Source organism: Psittacula echo (assembly GCF_963264785.1).
Source record: "Psittacula echo genome assembly, chromosome: 5".
In the NCBI taxonomy this organism is placed as follows: Eukaryota; Metazoa; Chordata; class Aves; order Psittaciformes; family Psittacidae; genus Psittacula; species Psittacula echo.
The window spans coordinates 90,131,384-90,142,245 of NC_137739.1; the positions used below are offsets into that span (position 1 = coordinate 90,131,384).

General features: G+C 69.8%; 1 protein-coding gene across 4 annotated transcripts; it reads right to left on the reverse strand.

Annotated features, from left to right (window-relative positions):
• Positions 1 to 974: 974 nt before the first annotated feature.
• On the reverse strand, positions 975 to 10,823 carry TNKS1BP1 (tankyrase 1 binding protein 1). 4 transcript variants are annotated; one of them, XM_080619534.1, is made up of 14 exons: positions 10,794 to 10,823; positions 10,281 to 10,361; positions 9,687 to 9,823; positions 8,884 to 9,514; positions 8,187 to 8,259; positions 6,455 to 7,666; positions 6,143 to 6,307; positions 3,688 to 5,930; positions 2,507 to 2,825; positions 2,180 to 2,312; positions 2,003 to 2,115; positions 1,759 to 1,925; positions 1,419 to 1,484; positions 975 to 1,171 (listed from the first exon to the last, which is right to left on the reverse strand). In XM_080619534.1, exons 3-13 carry the CDS (start codon positions 9,775 to 9,777, stop codon positions 1,424 to 1,426), a joined length of 5,208 nt encoding a protein of 1,735 aa, XP_080475660.1. In that variant the 5' UTR covers positions 9,778 to 9,823; positions 10,281 to 10,361; positions 10,794 to 10,823; the 3' UTR covers positions 975 to 1,171; positions 1,419 to 1,423. The 4 variants fall into 4 exon arrangements, with proteins under 4 accessions (XP_080475660.1, XP_080475661.1, XP_080475659.1 ...); XM_080619535.1 differs by having other exon boundaries at positions 1,768 to 1,925; positions 2,507 to 2,828; XM_080619533.1 differs by having other exon boundaries at positions 2,507 to 2,828.
• Positions 10,824 to 10,862: the final 39 nt, after the last annotated feature.

Below are 10,862 nucleotides of genomic sequence, written 5' to 3' on the forward strand. Positions count from 1 at the left end.
CCCGCGGTGCGAGCTGCGGCGGCTGCGGCCTGAAGTTAAAAGCCGCGGTTTGAGGAAGGAAGAAAGGGCCGGACCCCCCCCCCCCGCGCTGAGGGAGCCGTTCCCGGGGCCCATCAGACGCTGAACGGGCCAGAACAGGGAAATGATCCCCCTGGGGCCGCCAGAGCCGCCGCGAAAGAGCCGCTCAGCCGCGGGAGCGCCGTTAACACCGAGCACGGCTCCTCCCGGCCCCGTGGGTAGCGCAGAGCGCAGTTAACGCTTCCACGCCCCGAGGCCCGAAGCCGGGAGGGACACACAGAGCCCCGGTCCCCCCCCCGGGGTCGTTCGTGCAAGTGGCGGCGGCCGGGGCTGCCCCGGTGCTACCGGCGGGCTGGTACCGGGTCCCGAACGCCGGTATCGGAAGCGCCATGAGCCGGGGGAGCTGAGCCCGGCTCCGGGGGGCGCTGCAAGGTGCGAGGGGCGGCCCATGGGCACCCGCAGCCGCATCCCGGGGCCGCAGGGAACACCGCCCGCAGCAGCGGCTCAAGGGAGCCAGGCCCGCGGGAGCTGTAGGGAGAAGAAGCTGAGACTTGGCTGCGGCTCCAGGATGGATCCAGGGCTCGGGGAGCGAGGCTTTGCCAGGGCAAGGCTGAGCCCATGGAGCAGTCGCCAGGTTCCCCGGCTCAGACCCCACCGCCGGCTGTGGGGCAGGGGCTGCCCCATGGGAGCCGGAGCCCCCGCCCAGCCGTGCGGCTGGAGACCCCCATCCCGGTGCCGCAGCACCGCGTCGCTCCCCCCTTGGGCAAGCCCAGCGCACAGCGCGGGCACGGAGCTCCTCCTGGTGGCAGCGCCCGCAGGGGCGGCCCCCGCAGTCCAGGGACACCCCCCAAGGGGACACTCGGGGGCGCTGAGGGAAGAGCCAGGCCCCTCGAATCAACCAGAGAAGTTTTATTGTCCTGTTCAAGTGACACCAACATCCTGACCTGCTGCTCGTTGTGTGGGGCTGACACAGGAGCAGGGCAAGGGGCAAGGAGGGGGACACAGTCCACCCCACGGCTCGGGGGGGGCCCGGGGGGCTGAGGAGGGGGACGAGGTGTGGGGTGGGGGTCAGGGACCCTGCGAGCATGGTACAAAGTGCATAGATGTGTGTGTGTGTGTCCTGATCCGGGGGCGGCGGCTGGTGAGGGGGAGCCTGGAAGAGACAGTGGGAACAGGGGGTGAGGGGCCCCTGGGGGATCCAGCGCCAGGGGGGTCTCGGCTGGAGCAGGAGGGGTGGGGGGGGGACCCCTCCTGGCAGCAAGGACCCAAGCACATGGGGACACGCTCCCACCCCTGCAGGGCCACCCCGTCCCCCTCCAGCCCCCTGGGACACAGGAGGGGTGTGGGGAGGGGTCCGGGGGGTGTCTGTCCCCACTGCCCCCCCCAGCTCCTGCACTCACCCTCCTCAAGGTTTCTTCTTCTTCAGCTTGAGCGCTTGCAGCCAGTGTGGGGGGGAGGCCTCAGATCTGCAGGGGTGGGCACGGTGTGAGCCCCCCAAAACCACTGCTGGGACCGCGTTGGGAGCCCCAGCACCCCCCATGGTCCCTCAGGCACCCCCAAGCCCCCTCACACCTCTGCAGAACCCTCAGGGCTCCTGCAAGCCCCTGCTGGAGAACCAAAGTGGGTGACAGCCCCCCGACCCCCAAGCTTCAGCATCCTCCCAGCACCCACGGTGCTTGTGGGTGCACGCACTCCCCCAAACCTGCCCCCCCCAACCAGCCCCTGTGCCCCCGCTCTCACGCCGAGGACCTCTCTGGTTTTGGGGGCAGCACCGGGGGTTTCCCACTCAGGCCGGGGATCTTGCAGGACTTGGAGCGCTGCACATGGGGCTCCCGGGGGGGGGTCACTTTGCTGTCCCCCGGCGGGGTCCCCTCCTCGGCCGAGCGGTTCCGGCCCCTCAGCTTGGCCTGGGGGCAGACAGGGAGGTCCGGATGGGCTCCGGGTGCTCCGTGTCCCCCCGTCCCCATCACCCGGGAGTCCTCACCTTGAGCGCGGCCGCGCTGAGGCTCGGGAACAGCGGCACCTTCCCGGCCCTGCCCACCCGCCGGCTCCGGGGCTCCACCGCCGCCTCTTCCTCGGACGCCGCCGGCCGCGGCTCTGCGCAGGGACAGGGTCAGTTCAGCACCGCCGCCCCGCCCGCCCCCCGCCCCTCGGGCCTCACCGGTGGAGTCACGGAAGAGCCAGGAGTCCCCCTCCGGGGCGGCGGCGGGGCGCAGAGCGGGTGCCCGGTGCCTGCGCTGCCGGCCCAGCTCGGCCTTGCTGCGGAACACGCGGCTGTCCAGCACCTCCGCATCCTGCAGGGCACAGGGGAAGGGTCAGCGCCAGCACCGGCACCCGCAGAGCCCCACGATGGCACCAGGGACCCCCGAATCCGCAGCCTGGCCCTCCGGGGACAGGAGGCCCAGAGGGTGAAGCCCCATCCGCAGAGCAGTGTCTTTGTGAGGGACCCCCAAGGCCGTACAAGTGGCTGGTGCTGCCACCCCCTCACCTCCAGGAAGGTGAATTCCTGCCCGGTGAGGTCCGGGGGTGCCTCAGGATGTGGGGTGCCCATGAGGAGCCACTTCTCCTCCCAGCTAGGAGGTCTCTTCCCATCCGGGTGGTCCGAGGGGGCTGCTGCACTCCCTGTGTCCAGTGGGGTCCCGCTGACAGCCTCTGGCAGCGGAGAGGAGTCCCCAGGGCTCCGCGGGGCAGGGCTCAGCTCCAGGGGGTCCCTCTCCTCCTCCGTAGGGCTGGGTGGGTCGGTGCGGGGGGACCCCAAGGCCGGGGGATCACCTGTCTGCAGGCTGGGGTCCCAGAGACCAACGCTGCTGCTGGGGGAGACGAGACCCTCGGGTTCCTCCAGCTCCAGCACAAACCCTCCCCTGCCCCCCTGAGCAGGGTGGGACCTGGGTGCCCAGGACTGTTCCCTCTCTCCCCAGGACATCACACCGAGGGGAACTTCGGGAAGCTCCCAAAGCCTCTTCCAAGGGCTGAGGAGGGCGGGGAGGCTGCCAGGCTCACAGGGGACCGGGGTGAACTCTGCCCCTTGGGACAGAGAAAGGGGTCAGACCCCCAACAGGGTCAACAGCCCCAGAAGGACCAGAGGGGACACAGGGTGACCAGCAGCAGGGGAGGACAGAGCACCCAGGGTGCAGGAAACCACACAGCTCCCAGAGCAGGGTTTGGGGGCTCCCCACATCCCACACAGCCAGGCTGAGGCCTTCCCCCGGCCCATGAGACTTCACTTCCCACTTCCTGCAATCCCTGTTTTCAGGCAGCCCGAGAGAATTTATCATCTGGGGAATCCCCAGCTCCATAAGTTGCCTGGAATCAAGGTTCCCCCATCCCAGTGAAGCAGTAAGGGCACAGGGATAATTGTGCCAGTTCCGGGGGGCCAGGAGAACATCAGCACTTGGCACACAGCTCCCCACGTCAGAGGGAGATGCCCAGAAGGCATCGTCCCCTCTTGGATCAGCTCAAGGTGGCAGATCCTGCTGGGACAAGGTGAAACCCATTCCCCAAAATGCTCCTGCTGCAGCTGTGGGGCAGGAGGCTACAGGGACACAGGAGCCGGAGCTCGGGCAGGACACCAGCACAGGGCCCGCGGCGCTGGGAGCACCCCCACAGCACAGTGAGGACACCCGAGGGGACGGAGCCTTCCCAGGGGCCGCGCTGCCAGCACCCCCCTACCTGTGCATGGAGCTGGTGTCACCTCCCAGGTGCCACTCCCCGACGTCCCGGCTCCGGGCGGCGCAGCGGGCGCTGAACGCATCGGCCCATTCCCGGCGCTGGGCCTCTGCGTCGCCGCAGCCACGCTCCTGCAGGCTGGCTCCTCCTGACGTGCCACAGGAGACATCACGGTGCCGGTCCCCTGGGGCTCCCATCACACCCGCCCAGGGCATGAAGCCACTGGTGGACACCACGGCACTGGAGGCACCCAGGTCCTGCTCTGTGCCGATGCTGCTGAACTGGCTGTGGCGCTCGGCTGCTCCAGGCTCCTCAGCCCAGTCCCTGCTGCCAGCGGCACTGTGCTCAGCGCTGCCACAGCCAGGATCCTGGGATAGGGGATCGGGGCAGTGGGAGCTGGGCAACTCCTTCCCATCGGCAGCAGCATCCACCAGCTCGGTTTGGCCTGTGCCACGCTCAGGCCTGACCTCGCTCCCTTCCTCTCTGGTGCCTGCAGAGCTGCACTCACCGGCCCAGGTCAGGCTGCCAGGGCTCAGCTCTGGGTCCTGGCTCTCCATGTCCCTACTCCTGTGTCCATCACCCTCAGCGGCTCTGCTGAGGCTGAGCTCCTGCTCCTGGCTCTCCATGTCCCTGGTGCTGTGCTCATCATCCCAGGCTGGTTCGTTGGGTTTGAACCTGCTGTCCTGGCTCTCCAAGTGCCTGGTGCTGTATCTGTCCTCCCAGGCCACACTGAACTCCCTGTCCTGGCTCTCCACGTCCGTGGTGCTGCACTCACTGGCTTTGGTTGATCTGCCAGGGCTGAGCTCCTCATCCCAAGTCTCCACATCCCTGGTGCTGCGTTGATCATCCCAGGCTGATCTGCCGGGGCTGAGCTCTCTGTCCCAGGTCTCCATGGTCCTGATGCTGTGCTCACTGGCTTCGGCTGGTCTGGAAGGGCTGAACTCCCTGTCTTGGGTCTCCATGTCCCCGGTGCTGCATCCATCAGGCTCAGCCAGTCTGCTGGGACTGAACTGGTCCAGGCTCTCCACATCCCTGCTGCTGCATCTGTCCTCCCAGGCTGGTCTGCTGGGTTTGAACTCCCCATCCTGGCTCTCCATGTCCCTGCTGCTGCCCTCACTGGCTATGGCTGATCTGCTGGAGCTGAACTCTCTCTCCTGGTTCTCCATGTCCCTGCTGCTGTACTCGCTGTCCCAGGCTGGTCTGCCAGGGCAGAATTTCCAGGCCTGGTCCTCCATGTCCCTGGTGCTGCATTCACTGGTCCAAGCAGGTCTGCTGGGGCTGAACTCCTGGTCCTGGCTCTCCATGTCCCTGCTGCTGTATCTGTTCTCCCAGGCCGATCTGCTGGGGCTGAATTCCCGGTCCTGGCTCTCCATGTCCCTGCTCCTGCATCCATCGGCCTCCACCGGCCTGCTGAGGCTGAACTCCCTGTCCTGCCTCTCCATGCCTTGGGTGCTGCATTCACCAGCCCAAGCTGGTCTGCTGGGGCTGAACTCCCGGTCCTGCCTCTCCATGTCCTTGGTGCTGTATTTGCTATCCCAGGCTGCCCCGCTGGAGCTGAACTCTCTGCCTGTGGTCCCAGTGTCCCCAGTGCTGAATCTGCCAGCCCAGCCCAAGGTGAGATCCTTGTCTGTGGTCTCAGCACCCCTGCTGCTGTATTTACTGGTCCAGTCTGGGCTGAGCTCTCTGTCCTTCATCTCTGGATCCCTGGAGCCATACTGGCCAGCCCACACCGGTGTGATGTCCTGGTCCTGGCTCTCTGGATTCCCGGAGCTGTGCTTGCTGGCCCAGCTGGGCTGCCTGGAGCTCAGCTCCTCATCCTGGTGCTGGGCTCCCCCCACGCTGTAGCTGCTGCTCCAATCGGCATTCCCGGAGCCGATCCCGTCCCCGCTGCCAGTGCTGTCCAAGCCGTAGCCAGAGCCCCACGTGGGTTTGCTGGCACTGAAGTCCTGTTCCTGCCGGCAGCTCTCCCCAGCGCCAGGGGCTTTGTGCCAGTCGCTGCGGCCCAGCCCCTCGTTTCCCGGCAGTTCGGTCCCTCGGCAGCTGCTGCCCCAGTCGCTCCTGGCGGTGCTGAAGGGCTGCTCCCCAGCCCCGGTGCGGCCCCAGCTCTGTTCGGCCCCGAACTCCCGGCACGGCTGCGGCTCCCGGGGCCAGTCTGTCTCTCGGGTCCAGCGGAAGGCGCTGCCGGGGCAGGGGGTGCCGATGCCGAATTCACTGCTCAGGTCCTTTCGTGACCAGCCGAGCAGGCCCTGGGCAGGGACAGGACAAGGGCTAAGTGGGGATCTCAGTCCCGGCCCAGCGGCAGAGGGAAGCTGGGGAGGTGCAGCCACAGGGAGCCCCCCTCGGGTGCCCTGGGCACAAGCAGGGGCCCATCCCGAAGAGAGCCCAGATCCTGCCACCCACCCTCCCCACCCCACAGGGCCCCATTCCCACCGGGAGCTGCAGCTGTCCCGGTACTCACAGCTGTTGTGCCTGCCCAGAGCCCTCCCCAGCCTGGCTCATCCCGCCGCTGATCCCGGCACTGCTCCCGTAGCTCCAGGTTGGTCAGCAGCCGCCGCAGCGTGGCCGTGGGCCCCGACTCGCTGGCCATGGCTCCCCGCACGCAGCAGCCGCACCCCGGCTCTCCCTGCAGCACACTCGGCTCAGCCTCCACCCATCCTGACCCATCCCAACCCATCCCATCCCAACCCACGTACAGGAGCTGGGCGCCACACACATCACACCGACATGGTGCCGTGTTAACCCTTGCACCACGGAGCTGCGGGTCCCTCACCTCCGTGCCCTGTCCTGTGTGGGCTCCCGGCGATGCCAAGAGTTCTGTCAGCCAGCCCGGGTCACCAGGCGCATTGCGGCTCCTCGGGGACCCTCCGGCCTGGCCTGGCCCACCAGGGCCCTGCACGCTCAGTGCAGAGTCGCCCTCCGGTGCCCACACCGAGCCGGTCACTGTGCCTGGAGCCGATGGGGCCGAATCCGGTGGGGCGGCCTCGATGGTGGGCTCGGGCTCAGCTGGGTCCTGGCCAGGCTCTGTCACGCACAGTGTCACGTCCTGCTCTGCCTCCCCGTCATCGCTCTCCTCTGGCGAGCTCTCAGCCTCTGCCTGGGCCGCGGGCCCTCCCGGACACAGGGCCCCCTCTGCTCCCCAAGGGCCGGACTCGGCGGCTCCAGGGGCCGGGTCCTCCCCGTCCGAGTCGCCAGTCTCCCGGATGGGGGAGCGGGGGGGGGATGGGACCCATCGGGCCCCCCGTGCCGGGAACGTCCACTCGAAGGACTGGGAGAGGCTCCAGTTGGACTCGCTGCCCAGGGCCGGCTCCGGCAGAGGGTCCCCGGGCCGGGGCAGGGCACCCAGCGAGCCCCCCAGCCCCCCCAGGCCCTGCCCCGCGGGTGGGGGCTGCAGCACCCCCTCTGATGAGCGCCGAAACCCCGAGTCCCTGCAGGGGGAAGCGGGGCTGAAGTTGGGACCGTCAGGGGACAGTGGGGACGCCGGGGGGTCATCGGGTCCCTCTGGGGAGCCCGGGGGACGAGAGACTTTACCCAGGGGCTCGGGGGGTGGGCTGGGGGTGGCCGGGTACTGGACAGCAGCCTCGGGAGAGCCAGGGGGGCAGGTGGTCCTGGGAGGCAGCTCAGGGGTGCCGAGGGGGCTGATGGCCCTGGGGGGCAGCTCGGGGGTGCCGGGAGGGGTGGCAGAATTGGGGGACCCATCTCCAGGCGTGTGGGGGGAGCCGGGGGAGCGGGAGATGCAGAGCTGAGGCTCGGCTGTGGAGGAGGGAGCCCCCGGAGCCTGGCTGGACGTGGCCGAGGCCCTGGCTGGAGGCCGGGATTCGGGGGAGCCGGGGGCCCGTGTGGGGGAGCCGGGGACCAAAAGCTCAGGGGGGGGATGGGGGGAGCCGGGGGCTGCAGCACAGGGCTGGGACGGAGCCCCCGGGGCCAGAGCTGGGCAGGAGGAGGGCCTGGGAGAGCCGGGGGGGCCCAATTGCAGAGAGGAAAGCTGTGGAGAGAGCCGGTGGGGGCACGTCACCCAGAGGAGCCTCCGGGTATCACCCCCAAATCACAGCACCGAGGCCTGGTGAGGGTCCGCCCCCCCCCCACCAGGCAGGAGCTGCCCCACTTCCCCCCAGCACCCAGATGCTCCCTGCCTGACAGGACCCGGCCGTGCCCCCCCTCCTCCCTGACAGATGAAGAAGCAGAACTGAAGCAGGAGCAGCAAAACCCAGCCCGGGCCCCCAGCGCGGGGCTCAGCACCCCCTTGCCAGCATCACCCTGCCCGCTGCTGCTCTCGCGGGGTGGTGCCGGGCAGCGGGGGCCGGCGGGAGCCCCGAGGCCGGTCCTGCCCCGCCGCCCCCCCCGCGGTGAGTCACGCCTCGCACCGCCCCCCCCGGCCCGGCCCCGAGCAGGCGGCGCAGAGCCGGAGACACGCACCGCGCAGAGAGGGAGCCCCGGAGGAGACAGGAGAGCCCCGAAGGAGAGAGCGGAGCCGCCGCGGCCGGGCGGGCGCGGCCACAACTCACGTCAGGGGGGGAGCGCGGCCTCCGGCGTCCGCGGGGGGCCCCGGTGCTGCTCGGGCCGGCGGGGGGGGAACCGCTGCCGGACAAACGGGGAACGAGCGTTAATTCTCTCCCTGCGCCCCTGCCCCCGGCTCCCGCCACCCGCCCCTGCCGCGGGATGGGGCTGGGTGACCCGCAGGAGGCCCCGCAGCCTGCGCCAGACCCGACACCGAACCACGGGGGGGGGGGGGGGCAAACCGGCCCCGCTCCCGTTTCCCGGGAATTCTCGGTCCCGGGAGAGCCCGTTTCTCACACCGGGTTTAAAATAGCCGGGTCCTGCTCCTTGGAGATGCCCGGCTCCGGGAGCAGAGCCAAGCGCTGGCTCCCACCCAGCACATCCTGCAGCGGAGCCGCCCTGGCACGGCCCGAACAGCCGGCCCGGGAAACAGCGCTTCCCAAGGGGAGCGACCCTCTCCTCGTTATTCCCCGCCTCGGGCAGTGCTGTCCAGCCGCCGGAGCCCGGCTGGCTCCAGGCCCGGTCCCCGGGGGCGCAGAGGCAGCTCCTCAACCGGGACAGCTCGTTCCTGCGGTCGGCACAAGCCGCCGGCGCAGCCCCGGCCTTCCCACGGTGGACACTGGAGCTCGGCTCCGTTATTCCCGTCCCCAGGATAACCCGGAACAACGCTCCCCGGCCCCGCAACCTCGCGCCCCAGCCCCTCACCTCGTCTCGGCTGTGGGGTGTCCGTTGTCCCCCGGCCCCGGCTCACCCGCAGCGGGCTGGGGGGCCTCGCCGGGGGTGGCTCCATCCGCCTCCCCACTGGGGCGCCTCCGGAAGGCGGCGAAGGGCTTGGAGCCGAAGCACAAGGAGGGGTCAGGGCAGAGCCGGGCTCGGTCGGGACTCCCTGGGCCCTCCCTGGTGTCCATCTTGGCCAGGATCTGCTCCACGGTGGTGCCCGGGAACCGCTCCAGTTTGGTGGCCACTGGCACCGGTGTCACCTTGAAGGGCACCGGGCCCTTGCGGGAGGGGGTCAGCGGCAGGGGGGGCTCCTCAGCGGGGGTCGCTCCCGTGGCCTCCCCAGCTGCTGCTGCTGCTGCAGGGGAGGGCAGCCCCTTCTCGGTGGGGGGCTCTTGATGGGGGGACTTGATGGTAAAGGAGGGCCGGCGAAGGGGCCCCCCCATGCTGCCAGTGCCATAGGGCTGAGGCCCGGCCAGGCGGTTCATCTTCTCTGCCGAGGGCAGTTCAGGGCGTGGGTGCCGTGGGCCTGGTGGCAGCAGCGGGGTTTTGGCGGGCATGGCCGGCTTGGGCAGCACACGGGGCTTGGGCCGCAGCGGGGGCTTGGGCCGGGCAGCACCTGTGGGGCAGTGAGGAGACACCACGCTGGGGGAGCACCATGGCCAATGGGAGCCAATGGGGTGCTCCTGGCTGGGAATGGACCCCAGCATCAGCCTGGCATCCCTGGGGGCTCCCCAGCACAGACCAGCACAGCAACACCCCTTCCAGTTCCTCCCACCCATGGGACTGACCTGTGTCAGGGCTGCTGCCCGCCAGTCCCCCATTGCCCGCCGGTGCAGCGCAGGGCAGGGCCGGGTGCAGGGGCTGTGGCTGCGAGGCCATGGCCAAACTGGGATTGGGATTCGCTGGGCACGGGCAGGGTCAGCCCCTGGGGAGACAGAGAGAGGGGAAAGAGGTGTTTTGGGGTGCTCTGAGGCTGGCGGCACCCTGTGAGCAGCAGCCGCGTTGTGCTGGGTGCCAACCTCCCAGTGCCAAACCCTTGTGTCCACCTGCACCGGGGCCACGTGCCAAAGCACCGCCCCCCCGCACCCCTCCCTGTGCCGGTGCCACCCTTGGTTCGCTGCCCCGAGCCGCCTCTGCCACGACACCGGGACCCCAAGCCCCGCGGAAACCCCGCTCTGTCCGTACCCCCTGTAACCCCCCAGTAACCCCCATGCATCAGCAACCACGAACCCTCCCGGCTCCCCACAAACGCTGCCCCGTTCCCCATTTACCTGCCCCAAGCCCACCCCAACGTCCTCCAACCGCCCCCCAAAATGCTGGCCCAGCCCAAATACCCCCCCCCCAAGTGCCCACCGCCCCGGGGGTCCCACAGCCCCGCTCACCTCCCTGGCAGCGGCCGCATGTCCGGGGTGCGCCGGGGACACGGGGGGTGCTGCCGCCGCCGCTCCCGTGACTCACCGGGGCTGCGGGGACAGGAAAAACCCGCTCGGTGCCTCCTCCCCGCCCGGCCCGGCCCTGCCCTCCCCTCCCCGCCGGGGTCCACCCCCTTCCCGGGGCGTCACAACCCACATCTGGAAACCATCGGTCCCGGGGTCCGGGTGTGGGTCCCCTCCGCTCCGGTGCGGCCTATTCCCCCTGCCGCGGCAACGGAGCCCTCGCTCGAGCACAGGAGTAGGCCGCAACCAGCCGACCTAGGCCTATTGCCATGGCAACGGAGCCCCCCACTCGGTTTAGGTGACGGTACCGGGCCCTCTGCGGCCGTCGGGGGCCGAACCCGCGGCCTACCCACGGGTTCTGCCCCCGACGGGCACAACGGATCCTGTGAAGGGTGAACCGCAGTTCCCGTATCCCGGGTCCCGGTTAAGGCCCATCCCGGTGCAGCGACCCCCGCTCACCCACTGCCACTGGCCACGCCCCTCCGCCCCTCCCTCAGCCAATCAGAGGCGGCGGCGGGACAGACGCGG